This window comes from Aphanomyces astaci (assembly GCF_000520075.1).
Source record: "Aphanomyces astaci strain APO3 unplaced genomic scaffold supercont1.58, whole genome shotgun sequence".
Lineage (NCBI taxonomy): Eukaryota > Oomycota > Saprolegniomycetes > Saprolegniales > Verrucalvaceae > Aphanomyces > Aphanomyces astaci.
The window spans coordinates 144,459-161,182 of record NW_009798321.1 but is presented as its reverse complement, the minus strand read 5'-3'; the positions used below and the strand labels follow the sequence as shown (position 1 = coordinate 161,182).

At 51.1% G+C, this 16,724-nt stretch overlaps 4 protein-coding genes across 4 annotated transcripts; 1 reads left to right on the top strand and 3 right to left on the bottom strand.

Moving 5' to 3' along the window:
* Window positions 1-45: 45 nt before the first annotated feature.
* Window positions 46-264, bottom strand: H257_14464 (hypothetical protein; the record flags this gene model as incomplete). Its single annotated transcript, XM_009842285.1, has 1 exon — window positions 46-264. A coding segment is annotated over one exon (219 nt), but the record flags the coding sequence as incomplete, so codon positions are not given.
* Window positions 265-1,199: 935 nt separating this feature from the next.
* On the top strand, window positions 1,200-3,025 carry H257_14463 (hypothetical protein). Its single transcript, XM_009842284.1, has one exon. The coding sequence runs from the start codon at window positions 2,243-2,245 to the stop codon at window positions 2,594-2,596; it is 354 nt and encodes a 117-aa protein (XP_009840586.1). The 5' UTR covers window positions 1,200-2,242; the 3' UTR covers window positions 2,597-3,025.
* Window positions 3,026-6,837: 3,812 nt separating this feature from the next.
* H257_14462 (hypothetical protein) lies at window positions 6,838-7,672 on the bottom strand. Its single transcript, XM_009842283.1, has 3 exons — window positions 7,299-7,672; window positions 7,193-7,242; window positions 6,838-7,143 (listed from the first exon to the last, which is right to left on the bottom strand). The coding sequence occupies exons 1-3, from the start codon at window positions 7,594-7,596 to the stop codon at window positions 7,093-7,095; spliced, it is 399 nt and encodes a 132-aa protein (XP_009840585.1). The 5' UTR covers window positions 7,597-7,672; the 3' UTR covers window positions 6,838-7,092.
* A 1,625-nt stretch (window positions 7,673-9,297) lies between these two features.
* On the bottom strand, window positions 9,298-9,925 carry H257_14461 (hypothetical protein; the record flags this gene model as incomplete). Its single annotated transcript, XM_009842282.1, has 3 exons — window positions 9,298-9,392; window positions 9,457-9,745; window positions 9,806-9,925. The coding sequence occupies 3 exons, from the start codon at window positions 9,923-9,925 to the stop codon at window positions 9,298-9,300; spliced, it is 504 nt and encodes a 167-aa protein (XP_009840584.1).
* Between the last annotated feature and the right edge of the window lie 6,799 nt (window positions 9,926-16,724).

The following is a 16,724-nucleotide window of genomic DNA, read 5'->3' as shown; positions in this document are numbered from 1 at the left end:
AGCACGTTCGTTATCGCGTACATGATTTATGAACTCAATTAAACCAGGTGGATCGGGGAATTCCTCGTAGCGGCCGCCAGGCACAAGCTTGTTGCACTTCTTGTTGCCGTCGTACGCTAGCAACTCGAAACGCTGGTGCTGCCAGCTGCGAATGGTACGTCGAGCGATCCCCATGACGCGCGATAACTCGCGGCAAGACATTGTCTCGAGGAGACCAATGGCTTCGAGCTTCGTCGATATGGGATATTGCTTACGTCGACTCATGTTCGGATGTGTGTGGTGATTGTGTGGACTTGCAAGTCCAGAGCAGAATTAAATTGTTTGAAAAGCGCGCGGGCGCGCTTTATAAAAATTCCGCCAATGAATGCGAGCCAATTTCAATAATCAATTTGATTGGACAAATATTTATGTGACTTACAGTTTTCTTCGGTGGGCGTTGCATTCCCTCTTTCCCAGTACGTCTCGGATTCAAATTTGGTGATGAATTGGTCCAAAAATAGATATTTAACCTAGTGGTATTTTAATAGGGCGCGTGGACATTTGGACTGCAGTGATAAAACGCATGAAATCGGTATTTAACGTATTTGGTTTTTGGGTTTAACTACATTAATTGTACGTTAAATAATAAAACCTCCACTCTTCAATTGGCCAGTTGGAAGTTTTTAGTATGACATGCATCATACGACCGCTTTCTTGTGGATACACCCCGAACCCCGGACAATAGATTGCCCTCCCTATGACGAACTCTTGGTAACATCATTAATCCACCAAAGGGATGGCGCTGGCAAGCGCATGTGGCGCAGCCTCCGTAGGTTGGATTGGAGGGATCACCATAACTTGCCACGTCTTGACGTCCATCACGACGAACGCTCCACGTGAGGTTCGAAACGACAACATTCCATTCAGCACTGCCGACGCTCGATCTACATAGTACACGCCACCGTGGTTCCAATGAGTTTCATTGAATTGATACTGGGCCACCGCATGCAAGAGGACGGACGACGCGCGTTTCGCGGCAACAACATTGGCCACCCGCTCCACGAGATAACACCCCGCGCAGCACGCACCGGCCAACACGAGCAGCCCCGCGAACCTCTGGACGCTGCCGATTTCAAACACCCCGCTCTGACACGCCAAGCTGAAGTCCACTACCTTCACGACGCATTGGCGATCAACGCGCACGACATGCTGCACTGGTGCCACTAAGCTCCACACACCGGCCGCGAGCCACACCGTCACACTCGACTTCCATGCGTACCTAACCGTGGCGTCCGCCGTGACAACCGAAAACACATCGTTGAGGAGGTACACGACCCAGCCCATCTCGCCACACGAGAGCATGGTCGTGATGGGGCTGGGCGGGGTGGATGTCAGTTGAGTCAGCCCAACGTGGCGTTGCACGAGCTCCAACGATGCCGTCGACAAGATGCAGGTGGCAGTGATGCCCCGGAGGAGCATCAGCGGTCGGCCAATCCACACCAGCCCCGCCACGCGGTTCAGCTTGAACATGTTGCGACCCTCAATGTGGCCGCGGGCCGCCACAATCGTCGCCGTCACAACCACAGCCACGACCAACATCACCAAAGTAAAGTACTGAATAGCCCACCGAACGTAGTATGCCACGTTTTGAGGAATCTCGAGCGCATTCACTTCAAATTGTACGTTCAGTGGCCGACCTGACACGACCGTCAGGCTGGTGAATTCGCCGTCAAATTGCACGACTTCGCGGTACCCAAGGACCCATTCAAACATGTACAGCCACGCAAAAAAGTCGAACGTGGGGTCGTCGAACACACTGACATGCGACAACACAACTTTGTTTGATTGGCGACTGTCGCTTGTGTACTGGACGAGCTGGGGCGAATAAGTCGTTTGAATCGTTCTCTTCGTGGTCTCGGCGAGGTTTGCCAAGCGTGTGCGCTGGCTGGGCAGCATGGCCGAAGCAAAGAACGCCACTCCTTGCACCAACACTTCGTTGCAGCTACGTTGATTGTGCGTGTCATGGATACACGTGGCTTCGGGGGGGATGGAGGTATGCGCGAGAAGGGCCGCCATGGTCGTGCCCATGGTGTTGGTCATTTCTTCAATCCCATTGACAGAGCACGATCCGTCCAACGCAAAGTACTGAGCAATGGACGGTTCAATGTTAGTGCTGAGCCCACACATGAAATTTCCCCCCAAGTGACCCTGGCCCTGCCATGCGGTCGGTCCTGGACTCATAATGTACACCAGTTGAATCGACATGAACTCGTTCATTGCCGTGGCGTTCTCTCCAATGCAGGTTAAGATCGCTTCTATCAAACTGCGATACAGGGACCGCAACGCCAGTGGCGGGGCGATGCGTTTCATCGACGTCGTGCCAAACGGGCCAAACATGGCCCTGGTCAACGCCAGCCCTTGGTTCAACGGAAATGCTAGCGTGCCGTTCCGGGCTAACAGCCCTTCGACACTGGACGAGTTTGAAAACGCAAACTGGGGACTGGACCGGACCAAACTCCCCGCCTTACCCGACGACACGTTGTGGAACATCGCTCCCCAAAGTAGCCTCGCAAGCGGCCATTGCATACGAAACGACGTGGCGGTCGACAACGATTGATAGATTGGCAGGAGCTTTCGAATAGTGAATGGATACGCTAAACCAAACGCGTTTTGGATCAAGGCAGTCTCGGTGATGCCCATTTGCTTGTAGTTTTGCCAGTGAGGGGAGTACGTAGTCACGTGAAACGACAGCCACGCGGCCACTTCATCTGGCACGGGGACCTTGGCGTCGAGCGATGTCATGGCGACGACCCATGCTCGGCCCTTGGACGTTGCTTGGAGGTGGCCAAAGACTCCGGTTTGCAACGCCTCCCCCCAGCATTGTTCCATCGTAGCCCAGTTGGCATTCCGAAGTATCGATTCCAAGTAGACGGCGCCGTTGGTCGCATCGAGTTGTTTGCACTTTAGCTGGCGGTCGGCTGACACGGCCATCTCCCATGACTGATCAAAATCGACAAAACAGTACGACGAGGCAATCCACGGCAAGTCGCAGCTGGGCGTGCCACGTAACCCCAACACTACAGCATGCAAATCCGAGTACACTTGGTCTTGGATTGACGCAGGGTACATGGGCGCGGTCGTAATGGATGTTTGATTCGTATCGTACTTGTTGGTAATATCTCCATATTGAACCTGGTCGATGTGAGTGGCATCCAATGCATGGGACAACAACAGCTGGTTGCTGAACCAGTTTGTGAGAAACGTCTGGTGTCCCGTGTCATTGAACAACGACCACCACACGTCGTTCACCATTGTCGATTTCGTCAACTCTAGGTAGCCATAGCTGACCACGACCGTACTCGCCATGTACACAAGCCCGAGACAGGCTAGCCCAAACATTCGACGTCGAGAGGTAGGCGTGAGGGTTAGTGAGTTGGCATGAGGCCCGTTCTCGACTTTGATACGCTCTTGAGGAAGCCTCCGCCACAGTTTGATGTCAAAGATAACATCGTGGGGCAAGTGCAAGAGGCCACACATCACCGACGTCACTGGTTCGAGCCCCTCCCCATCGTTCAGTCGTAAAAATGACGTGGCAGCCGCTGGAGCCAACACGCGGTTCCCACAAACCACGACGGGGTCGATTTGCGTCCATGTGCTAGACACCCACGCGACGGCCCACAAGACCCCAGGCACCACAACGCAAACCCCCACAAGCAAGTGAAATCGACTGCTGCTGCCAATTTCCACGACCCCGCTGTGGCATGAAATCTGCAGCCCCAACTGCCTCACGACACAATTCGGGTGTATTACAGAAGCTACTTGAACCCCCCCGGCTTGGTCTAGCACGAGTAAGACCCCCCAGACAACGATCGAACTCGCGGAAACAAACCACCCAGCCCGGCGCGTCACGGGGGTGAACACGTCTTGCAGGACGTACGTGAGCCACGTTCCTTCCCCCGCCAGTAAACACGTTTCCAAGATCATTCGAGGGCGATACTGCAGCGTGGACAACCCGCCTGAATAAACAAATGTCACGGGGGCAGTGCTGAGCACCACCAGGGCGGTCATGCCTCGAAGAAACAGCATCGGCCGACCAATCCACACAGACCCCACAACGCGATTGAACTCGAGCAAATGGCGTCCTGGGAACTGAAATCGATACGCCCACGCATACATCGCCAGCACGACCCCCACCCCCGTCAATGTAAACGTAATGTACACGGCAATGTACCAAATGTACTTGCACGCGTGGGAAGGTAACTCCTGGGGGTTGGCCACCATGGAGAATTTTTTGACTGGATGGGGCTGGCTTAATATCGTCACATTGCCGTTGTCCCCTTCAAAGTTGTACGCTTCGCGGTCCCCTTGAAGCCAGTCGTACATCATCACCCACCCAAACAACGTCCATGGGTCGGCGGTATCTGGGGGCACCATTGACTGGGACAGCATAAAGTTGGAGCCATTGTCAGACGCCAGTTGTATAAACGCAATGTGCAAGGCCTCGGCTTCTTGAAGGAGTGCCACGCTCGTCGGGCAAGACAACGCCATGTCAATGTGCTGAAGGGAAAGGAAGAACCGCGCACAATCGTCGACTGTGTCGGTGCACAAGTTGCACGAGTTTAAAATCATGTCTGACCCTGCAAGAGGCGACACGTGCAATGCAAAGAGGGCCGCTTCGAGCGACACGCGAAGTGAGTGGCGGATTTGGGCCGTGCAGTCGTCGTAATAGCCAAACGACGGTTGAATGTAGGGCTTCCCCTCGCCAAACGGACACAAGGGGTTGCCTCCGTAGTACAACGTACTGGGGCTGTGGTGCCACGTCCTAGGCACGGGATCCACCGACGTGTCTACAGCCAACAATAGTGCATTGTAGTGTTGTTTGTACATCGCCCTCAGCGATTCTTGAAACGCTCGGTGAAACACCCGTAACATCGGAGGCACCGGTACCCATTCCACGTCAATCGACAAGAACGGGCCAACGAACTGCCGCACCAGATTCCCTCCAACAGTGTTCGGAGGGCCCAGAACATCCACGTCCCAATCGATGCCGAGGTTGGCAAAGCTGTTGTGCGCATATAAAAGCACGCTCGCATCAATTGACTGGCAAATGTCAATGTCATTCCAAATGCCATCGTACGCAGCTAACGTAGTCCACCGGCCAAGGCTTCGACCAACCCTGGACACTTTTTTTATCTGGATCGTTTGTTCGTACCCCAATGCATTGCGAATCGCGATCGAGTCGTCGATGCCGTCGTGGTTCAAATTCTGCACCGGCGTCTTCCATTTCGTGAGCCCTCGGGATGTCCAGTACGACACTTCGTCGTCTACGGACAGGTATTCGTGGGTTTCCATAGCTTGGATCCACCACTGGCCTTCAATCGTCAACCTTAAACTGGCCAAAATCGTGCCGTTGATCCCTTGGCGTTCGGTTGACGTGTACATGGCATTCGGAGCGCAATTGCGCGTCATAGCTTCGAAATACAACGCTGCGTTGGACTGTTTCGTGGCTTCGCATCGACGTTGTCGTTTGAACGTGTGGGCCATCGCAAAGCTTCGGTTGATGTCCAGCCAACAGTACGGCGCCACCATCATGAAATTGAGCTCCAAAGGTACCATTCTGAGGCCGTTCACGGCAATGGCCAAGGGAATGTCGTCCAGCAAGAGCTGACGACCGTATGATGCGCTCCACTCCATGCGGGTGTTGTTGTCGCCGTAGGATTTCGTTGAGTACACCTGGCCGACGAGGGGGAAGTCCCCCCTTCGAGACTGGCCGAGATGCACGTTGTATACGTCCCCAATGAACGACTGCAAGCCCGTCGAGTTGAAGTCTGGCCACCAGTAGTCGTTGGTCAAGCTCGGATGGATCTGGGCCAAGTGTACCCCACTGAACGCGAGCGACGCCACCACGTACACCAGCCCCCCCATGGCTGCCCACCTCGGGTGTCGTCGGGCGACGCCTTCCACCGTGTCTGTCGCTTTCCTAACAAACGCTTGCGACTTTGGCGTCACTTTTGCCATCGTTCTCCACTGATCGGGGTGAACTTGAGTCAGTTACTTTATGCGGGGGTCGCCGTTTCTGTAACCGATCCAGTTGTATACTATATACTATACCTGTTGAAGCGGATGTTACTGGTGTACTGTAAATGATACCTTTCAGCCTGGGTTGGCCGCAGCGACATTATTCGTATTCAACCCTGTACTGTTTGGAGGCTTGGCCGTAACGTTACTACGTACTGTCAAAACACTGCATTTTATTTTGCTACAGCTCACAAATGCGACATTTCTCACTTATTAATATCGGTTGCATATAGGTCAAAACCGCCGGAGCAATACTATAACCTGAGCAAAAGAGCAGGGGAAAATTCCCAAACGCGCAGGTCCTAACTTAGCATGAGACACAAGCAGCGTGATGGACATCGTGCGTGCGGTGTCAAGCCGTGGAGCACAGGATGCATCCGAATAACTTTTTTAACCGGAAGCGGATAAGTTGCGAAACGTAAATTATTTTGTCATTACTATTGTCAAGTCGATTCAAAATTGATTGGAGTGCTTGAAACCAAATCGGCAGACAATCGATCGACCAATCAAAAACCACAACACGAATGAAGTGGCCAATCAATTTCACTCTTGTACCATTTCAACACCACCGAATTAGTCAATTCGTGAGATATGTACTACTGGACGATCATCTTTCCATAACTACAAAAAAAATCAATAGATTTGGCGAATCAGCCCAAAACTCGACCAAATTTGGGGTAAAAGGATTACAATATTGTATGTCACCTCCGTGAACAAAGCGCATGTACGTCATGCGTAGCAGTCGTCGGCACCGATGAACTAGATTCACATGAAACGACGAGCGGTGTCACATCAGACTTTTCATTAATCGTTCCATCGTGTCAAACATATTTACTACAGCGCGGAAAAACATCATTTGCACTACCCCCATCATAGGCACATGAGTTTTTTCACTGGAGGATGCTGCCGTGTGTCGAGGCTCGGTCCATCGTAGCCACCCATGCTTGTATGGTTCATGGCTGCAACTTCATTCAGTAGACACACACGACGCGGAAGGGACAACGACAATGAGAAATGTCCGTCGAAATCGCATGCTTATCCTTCTCGCGTCTTCAATCCCTGGGCGGCGAGCAATGCGGCGACTTCCTACAAACAAAAGGTCTGTCATGACGAGGTGGCGCGTACGGAGTCGTACCTCGGTGGTGGGAACGCGATGCGATTCCAACTTGGAGAAGATGCGCTTGTCTACAGCATCATCATCATCAGTTGTTATTGGGCATGCATGAGAATGAAGTCTGTACCGTTGAGGTAGATTTCAAAGGCTCCCGACGCCGACAGGTTTTGAGACACCACTCCGATCACCATCAACACCATTGTAGCAGTGAATCGGTGCTCTTTCATCGCGTCAACCAACGACGGGTTCATTGGAATGCTCAGGGACACGAAGAAGAACTCGCCAAAGAGGACAAAGGCGAGCCCAATCCATCGCAACAAGCTGAGCGACGACGCCACGGAAGAGATCCATCCTGAGGGAGCGTATTTCTTGCCTTCGATGCGACCGGCGAGATGGGGGAAGATAGTTTCCAAAGACTTCGCCATGTCCTGGAACCGGTTGGCGTAGCCTCACGAGGAGCAGTACTCCACACGCACATGGGTTGTTGTCGTTGTCGCTGGCGTCATTTAGAAAAATAATAGGCTGTCAGTTCCTGTAATTACACATTTATTTTGGAGTTTTTTATGAATATTCCCGAGTACTTTTCCGAGATTGTTTTGATATTTGGAGGCAATAATATAGGATTTTCGTATTATTGTGCTTTCGAGTGAAATTTCGTGTTGTGGCGTGGTTTCTCGTAGGAATTTCAATCGATTTGATTGGCTACTTCAGAAGAGCTCAAAATTATTAACCAATCAAAACCTCCTCAATTAAACTTAACCAATCAGATCGATTCTGGATCAGTTTGGTTGGCGCGATTCGATTGCATCCCCTCCCCAAATTTGTATCAAATCGACAATAAAACAAACTGCTTTTCACTTTGTACTTTGTGCTTTTTTATACGCAAACGCAACTTGAAGTTGGTAGAGCACCAGCCAATCATACAATGACACTCAAAAGTATACAATTCCTAGTACAAACATGAAATGGCAGCGCCAGGTGCCATTTTGCTCCCGAAAGCATAAGTCAAATCGAGGAACCCAGACATCGTCTAGAGCATGTAGCTTGAGCTTAGGAGCATGTAGAGTAATTGTAGATGCCCACCTAACTAGTCCTTCGCAGCATTTCACGAACGTGCAGCGCGGTTAGTGATCGCTGTGCCCTAGCTGAGCACCACGATTCGACGGACTCGGGCTGTGGGGTCCACATCACTCCGAGTACAGTACTGTACAGATTTCGGATTCTAAATTGACTCCATTTGCTTTTCGAGCAAACGACTTAAAATACAAAAGAATACGAAGTACGTACTACGTAGTATATATTTGCATTTCAAAATCCACGAAAAGAAGAAAATTCCTATATCCGAAATCTCCCTATTTTGTCCTTTTACCCAAAATTGGGTCTTTTATGCTGATTCGCCAAATCTAACTGACATTTTGTAAATGTAAAATAGTACTTCGAAGTACTACTATTGAATAATATACTATTAATAACTGTACTACCGGGAGTCGTGTACTACGTAGTACTTCAGGTACTTCACTACTTCGAAGTATTAAGACGTACTTAAAATGGTCCTAGGGGAGTTAATAGTAGTACTTACACAAGAACGGGGAGTCGTGTACTTCACTACTCCTAGTACTTCGTAGTAGTACTGTACTTACTGTTAGTAGTAAAATCAATATTGAATCACACTGAAAGTATAAGAGCCAATCCGATCCACTTGGATAAGTTCACGTGGGTCCACAATACAGGACGATAAGGGTTGATCATGTTTCTCAAATAGTGAGATTTTATCATATCTGATTGAGGATAAAATGGAAGCAATAATCTGTTGATGTTACAAGTGGTGTTCCTTCCACGGTCTCTAAAACAACAAGATGCTATGGACGACTTCCGTGGGTTATCCATCTGACAGGTCGAGGTCGACTAAAGTGCTGGCAAAATCTGACAAAGTAGCGACTACCCCCGTAGCACGCTTCCCGCAGTGTCGCCAGGTCCAGCCGTGTCATTTGCGCTTCATGCTCCACGACGCACAGTCACATGGGGTGATTGTTGTGCGCCGTTTCATTCCGAGCGCAAATGTCAACCTGTCGAGATGGACAGCCGCCGCGTCGCCGTCCAAAGGACCTTGATGTCATGGCGTCGACTTAGTGCCTGGCCAACCCATTCGCAGTCAGCAGCTGGTTGATCTCTTGCATAGAAGGCCAGCGACCAGCCTTGAGTTTCGAAAAGACCAATTCGTCTACACAATAAAAAGAACCCCACGTTAAGATGGAGTAAACTGACGCACGATAAGAACGAGCTACCGTTAAAGTAGACTTCGAACGCCCCCGTGGTCAGCATGGACTGCGACACGGAGCCGAGGACCATGAGCACGCCAAACGCCACGAACTTGTTTTCGCGCATTTGGGTGAAGAGGTAGAAGTCGACGGGAAGGCCAAGGGCAGACAAAATGTGCTCGCCAAAGAGCAGCAGGGCAAACCCAGCCATTTGAATGTACCCGATGAACGAAGCGACGTTCTGTTTCCAGGCGGGGGGGAGGTGATGGCCGCCTTCGATGCGACCGATGAGGTGGGGGTAGTTGGCTTCGAGGTTCTTGACCACGTCGCGGAAGTTGTTGCCGTACCCTCAGGACTGGCAGAACTCGATGCGGACCTTGTCGTCCACGAAGCTCGTCACTTTCTTCTGCTTCTTCTCTTGGAGTTGCTCGGCGGACGACGTCATGACTAGCACCAGAAGTGCCAGCATCAGCATCCAGCGGACTAGACGCGACATCAGTTCTAGAGGAGTTTTTACGGTGGTGAACGAAAACCAAGTGGGCGTCCGGTTAATGATTCCATATCCGGATATTTTTTCATGATTTTTCGATGACTCCTCGTTTTCTTTTTCCGTAAAAATTGAAAGCAAAGTAACGTTACTATTTTAATAGTAACGTTACTTAACGATTTCGGAGAATACATTTTTCCCTATCCGTAGACTAAATGGCGCCCAACGTCGTGAGCTTCGTGGATGATCGGCGAGGTCATGGTGAAGTGGTCCAATAGGTCATTATTCGTTGTTGTAGCGTTGGGGCTAAGCTTAGTACGGGCGCCAGAGGCATACGAAGTATTGAACTGATTGAAACTTATCCTGTGTTAGTTCAGATGTTCTATTTGTAGGACGCTCAGAATGAAGTGGCTGCGAAGGCAAGGAATGGCTTGCTTCTCAAGTAGCACGTCTCGGCAACTGGCACCAAAGCGCCAGCTGCAGAGTAGAGTTTTTATCCTAGTCTAGTACTTATCTGGTGCTTCAAAGATAGTTAGTACTCGTTTACGAAATCTCCCTACCGGGACTGTATACTCTCTCTTTCCGGAAGGACAAAATCTGGGGAATTGTTGAAATAGAGGAAAGGTGCCAGGGGGAACACTGGGTGGTTGCGGGTGAAACGGAAAGTGAATTAGCTTAGCCACCAGTGAAAATAACTGGCTCTAAAGACTCTACGGACTAGCTAATGGCTAGCCAATGAGAACACGAAATCCTAATGATGTCCCGTGCATATGGCTGGCTATCTACTGTCTGAGGAAAAGCCTCTAAAAGGCACAAAAACCTCCTACTAGCTGCAGCCAATGCTACTACTCCGAGTACCTGAGGCTTCAGGGCAGTGGTGATGTTCATTACAGAACAGGGTGTTCTGACTGCCTCCCAACAACTCCACGCACTGTCACTGGAATCAGGTTCCCATAGTGCAGCAAGAGGCTGGCGGTTAGACTAAGTGAGCGTAACCACCTATGGTTGTACCGTCTTATGTCCGGCACTAAACTCGTCGGACACCCCTCTTAGCGGGTCCCTACCAATTGGTCCTTCCGCACGACATGTCGGGAAGAGAATGAATGGATCGAGTAACCACCGGGATGCCGTCACCCTCCGTTGTCTGACCTGTCACGGTTGGAGCGTCCTCCGTACATGACGACACTGGTCACGGGCTGAGAGGCCGGAGTTTATGCTCCTTGGCGTGGGACAAAGGGGTCAGAGGGCTGCAGCTGCTCCACTCTTAGTTTACTGCGCAGTGCGCAGAGCGTTGTAATGGCTAACGGTTTGGTGAAGATATCCGCGACTTTGAGTCGTGTATCTGTAGCCGAGGTGATGGGGTGACCCATCTCACCTGCTGTCTGCTTGATGTACAAGCATTCTTGTTCTACTGTGCACATAATTATAAGTTCAGCCTCGGTGGTCGAGAGAACTATGCTGCGTAGTCTCTTAGCGATCCATGAGATCGCAGAGTTACAGTAGAATGTCACAAAGCCGGTGACGCAGCGACGAGTGTCAACGCAATTAGCGTAGTCACTGTCAGCAAATGCGTGCAGTGGAGTGGTGACATTGTGTTCACCACCCAAGACGAGACCGTAGTCGATCGTGCCTCGAATATAGTGAAGTGCTCGCTTGGCTGCCTGCCAATGGGCTGGGCCAGGGTTCGTTAAGAACTGACTGAGCTGCTGGACGACGTAAGCCAAATCTGGTCGGGTGCTAATCATGAGAAACATGATGCTCTCGACGATAGATCGGTACGGCTTGTCCACCATGTAGGTGCGCTCAGTTTCGTCCTGAGGACACATCGACTCAGAGAGTTTGAGGCTCACCTCCATGGGAGTGGGTGAAGGTTTGGAGTTCTCCATGCTGAACCTCTTGAGAATAGAGGTCGCATATTGGGATAGATGCATCGTGAGAGTTCGTTGCGAACGGTCTCGAACGATGTGGAACCCAAGAATGAACTTGAGTGGGCCAAGGTCGTGCATTGTAAAGCGCGCCGACAGGCTATGTTTGATTGCTGACATCATGTCCTTCGTGGAAGCCATGATGACGAGGTCGTCGACATAGACGCCGATGTAAACGGATCGTCCGTTCATGACTTTTATGAAGACACACCTGTCTTTGACAAGTTGGGTGTACCCTTGCTCGTGCAAGTAGGTAGCCAGTGTCTGGAACCACAAGCATGGTGCCTGTTTCAGGCCGTAGACGCTTCGAAGTACTCGAAGTACGTCGCGAGGATGTTTGGCGGTGCCAAAGCCTGGAGGATGTTTGACGTATACTTCACAGTCGATTTCTCCATTGAGAAAGGCTTTGATGACGTCCATCGCGTCGATCTCATAATCGAGGACCACGCCGATAGTAAGCATCAATCGCAGAATTTCCTTTGCGATGACTGGGAGTAACTCTCCTCGAAGTCAACTCCTTGGACCTGAATGTGTCCTTGGATGACAAGTCGCGCTTTGTAGCGGGCGACCTGTCGCGTAGCCTTAGTGGCTGAGTCATCGTATTTGATCTTAAATACCCAGCGCATGCCCAGGGCTGACTTCCCTGGAGGCAATGTTATGCTCTCGAACGACATGTTCGCCTCATGTGAAGCCAATTCGAGCAGCATGGCTTCGTGCCAATGCACTTTGGCTGAAGACTTCATAGCTTGCGCATATGTTGAGGGCTCCTCAGTAGGTGCTTTGACCTTGAGTGCCGAGAGGACATGCTCTGGTGTCGAGATGGATCGAGCGCTCGATGCGTCCTCGATATAAGACATAAGTAGTCGTGCAGGGCCGTCAGGTTGACGTCGCCGTGTCCAATGTGGAAGTATGCGATGAGATGATAACACACTCTTTGGTGTGGTCGTGGTGTCACTCGAGACCACGAGGGTCGAGGTAGAGCTCGAGTGACTGGATTGTCGTAGGTGACAATGTTGGCTTGGAAGTGAGTGTCATATTCACATAACAGGGTTTGTGTTTGGGGAAGTGGATTGTCCACAGTCAATTACGGTGTGGAAGCTCAGTCCGCAGTCGCTTGACTTCCTCGACTGATTTCAGGAGGGGGAACTGATGCTCAACAAAGGTGACATCACGGCTCGTGAGCACGTAGTGTGTGTCAATGTTAAGAAGCTTGAACCCGCGAGATGTCTCGGGTAAGCCGATGTACATGCACAGCATGCCTCGTGGAGACAATTTGTTCGCACGCATGGGTGTGTTGATATGGGCATAGGCCACACATCCAAATACTCGGAGTCGATCGTAGTCTGGATGCCATAAACGATATGGTGTGTCACCACTAGTCGTGGTAGACGGCAGGATATTCGTGACGAATACTGCATGTGATACTGCCTCGCCCCACAGAAACTGTGGCAGGTACCATTCAGTAGCATGGACCGGGCGATCGTGACGATCATGCCCATACGACGCTCGGCCACAGGATTCTGTGTCGGTGTGTAGGCATTAGTATACCTCAATCGGGTTCCGTATTCTTGGAGAATATGCTTCCCGAGCTTGACATATTCGGCGGCGTTGCCCATTTGGAGCGCTCGAATTTCCTCTAACTCACTTAATGGTGAGTGATGATAGCATAGCTCGAGGATGTCGGAGCGATAGCGCGTCCGTGCATCCCGGCAGAAAGTAATGTACTTTTCGTACAACTCTGCACGCCGTAGCATGATGTACACGAAGGTGTATCGAGTAAAATCGTCAATAAATGTCACGAAGTATCTACCCTCAGAGATGGAGGGGATGTTGATCGGCCCCCAGATGTCAGAGTGCACTCGTTCGAGAGGCCTCGACGTCTTTGGGAGTTTGTTTTTGGAAAAGGGAAGTACCTTGGACTTCGACCTTAGACATGTGTCACACGAGGCATGAGCCGTGATGGCTTGCCGTGAGATCCGAAAATCGAAGAGGTTCGAATGACGCCGCAGAATGCGGAGCTTGTCATGACTGCTGTGGCCCAATCGATGGTGCCACCTCATGGTGCCCTGGGGCTGACTTTGTCAGAAGGACAGTCGTGGCTGGTCCATGCACATGAAGGTGGGGTAGCGTCGGTATGACGTACAACCCTGAGTGTGGCGCATAGTCTGCCTTGAACTCGCCACCGTACGTGGCTAGAGTCAACACGTTGGGATCGATGGAGACAATTCGGTGTCGATCCATGGGTAGGGTTCGACCCACGGAAAAGAGGTTGAAGTGTAGTTCTGGGATGTGGTATACATCCTTCAGATAGATCGCCAATGGGTCGCCGTTGGAGCCAGTGACGTAAAGTCTAACTGTGCCGCGAGCTACGACGTGTAGTGGGTGGCCATCGGCTGCACCAGCTAGTGATGAGTAGGTTTCGTATGTGACGAACCATTCTCGTTTGAAGGTGGAGTGCTTAGAAGCACCACAGTCGACTGTCCAGAGACAGGAGTCTAGTTGTTGTTGTACTATAGGACTAGTCGGTGACACACGAAGTGCCCAGCCAGTAGCTGTGTATAATAGTGACCGCGATATAAATGTATCCAGCGAGTCAAAATGTGGACGAAAGTCTTTTAGTATTTTCGAAAGTATTTTTGGAATTGTACTTGAATTGTTGGTGGACTGTTGTAGTACCGAAAACGAGACATGTTTTTGTTGTTCAAGAGGTGTCGTTAATCTAGGCAATGATCCCGATTTAATCTCATTTAATCTAGGCAATGATGCCGATTGAATTTCATTTAATCTAGGTAGAGATAATCGAGGCATTGATGTCGATTTGTCGTCACAAGATATCGTAATTTTTGGCAAAGGCGCCTGTTCATGAAGACTGAAATAACGAGTCTGGTCATGTTGATCGTCGCTGCGATTTACGCTACGACTACGACTACGATGGTCATTTCCTCCGGTATTTTCACCAGGGCCACCTTGGTGGGTGCCGTGACTGCGGTTTCGCTGGTCATCTTGGACGGGGTATAGCTCTGGAGGAGCCAAATAATGATAATCATCATTGAAGAAATCATCGGGCCGATCGCGCGAGCGGTTGCGATCGTCGTGGTGGCGAAACGGACTTTGGTCACGTAGATGGCGTCGGTCCGAAGACGCGACTCTTTGTTGGCCGCCTTGGGCGTACCCGCGGTTGGAATAACCGCCGTGATCGTAACCACGTTGGGGGCGGCCGCCGTTGGTTTAGCCGCCTCTGTTTTGACCGCCATCGGCTAGGCCTTGTTGGAGTGCGTTGCGCAGCGCTCCAACATTAACTTGGTGATGGGCGGATCGACCGCCACGACCGCCTCCACGACCGCTGCGTGGGCTATTGGTGGGTCTTTTGTCGGGGTGGGAATGCCCACTACCCTGGCCGTGTTGGTTTCATCGACCACCACCGTGCGGTGGGAGTTGCCCTGGTGGGATCGCCATCCATCCGGATGGAAAGACAATATCGCGTCGCACAGCATTTTGGTGGAATGCATGAGTAAGCTTCGTGCAATCTATCGTGCGATGACCTGCATGTGTGCGGTAGTCACAATAGCCGAGATCTTCGCGCGGCATATCGCACTGCGAGCGCCATGGACTGAGGCCGGTCGTTTGACCGTAGCCATCTAGCTCGAGAGGCGTAAAGCGCTCGATCGAGTGGTTTCGGACGCTTGGCCCGAACCATGAATCGGAAGGGCATGAGCCGTCGATTTGGGACCCAACTAGTACCAGTGCTGCGGAAAGAGTTCCCGCAGCTGGGTGTATGGGATGCTCGGTCGAGCACCGCACCATACTTACACGTCGTGCGTAATACAATCATGCAGCGCGGACAGCAACACCAATGCGAGATGGCTGTCGCTGAGAGTCGTGGCCTCGACGTTTTCGACGGCCTTTCGAAGCTTGTCGAAAGTGGCCAGGCTGCCGTCAAGCGAGCAATATCGCTGGAACTTGAAGCCGTAGAACATGGTCTAGACGTCCACGACGGACGCAAACTACGTCATCAAGGACCGGGGGGGGAGAGGTGGCTCGGATGACGGTCAAAGGACTGCGTCGTCGATATGCCGGCGCAATTTCTTGGTGTCGCCCTCGAGGTCGCGAAATACACGCGTCGGGCACTTGATGGACCACTTGACTTCGACGCCAGTGCATTGCATAGCCTGAGTCGTCAGAACTTCTCCTTGTAACAGACGTTGGCACACAACACACACAGATGTAGGGGTAGTGGCTCAAATGAAGGTGGATTCAGAAGTGAGCTTTGCTCTAGAACCTCCATAATTATCATCGCCAAAGACATGCATACATGTAAGTAGTGCAACCTTAGCTGCACTGATTGAAGTTTGTCATATCTCTCAATATATGCAACCTTCAAGTAGTGTGTGTAGGATCAAAACAAGGTAGCTATTGGCCCTCGACATACTGAAGTAATCGAGGGATGTGAAGCCTGGAGCTCTTCCAGCTTCAATCACATATATATAGCTTTAACTATATAACTTCAATCCTTGTCTGCCTATGGCTAACACCTTGGAGGACGATCGTGGTCAACTCAAAGTGCCACTTAGGTGGTGGACGACAGAGTTCGTTAGGCGGGTTGCCGTAGCAGAGGATGCGGTGAAGCTCATAACTAGTGGAAAGGTGCAAAAGCCAGGGGGAACACTGGGTGGTTGTGGGTGAAACGGAAAGTGAATTAGCTTAGCTACCAGTGAAAACAACTGGCTCTAAAGACTCGACGGACTAGCTAATGGCTAGCCAATGAGAACACGAAATCCTAATGATGTCCCGTGCATATGGCTGGCTATCTACTGTCTGAGGAAAAGCCTATAAAAGGCACAAAAACCTCCTACTAGCTGCAGCCAATGCTTCTACTCCGAGTA

What these genes read in the sequence shown, in the direction of transcription:
- H257_14463 (XM_009842284.1), top strand. Translation starts at nt 2,243, where the DNA reads ATGAACTCGTTCATTGCCGTGGCGTTCTCTCCAATGCAGGTTAAGATC.
- H257_14462 (XM_009842283.1), bottom strand. Translation starts at nt 7,596, where the DNA reads ATGGCGAAGTCTTTGGAAACTATCTTCCCCCATCTCGCCGGTCGCATC. An exon ending in CTTTGAAATCTACCTCAACG is followed by an intron (nt 7,243 to 7,298) that starts GTACAGACTTCA and finishes ATGATGCTGTAG; the next exon opens with ACAAGCGCATCTTCTCCAAG. An exon ending in ATCGCGTTCCCACCACCGAG is followed by an intron (nt 7,144 to 7,192) that starts GTACGACTCCGT and finishes TTTTGTTTGTAG; the next exon opens with GAAGTCGCCGCATTGCTCGC.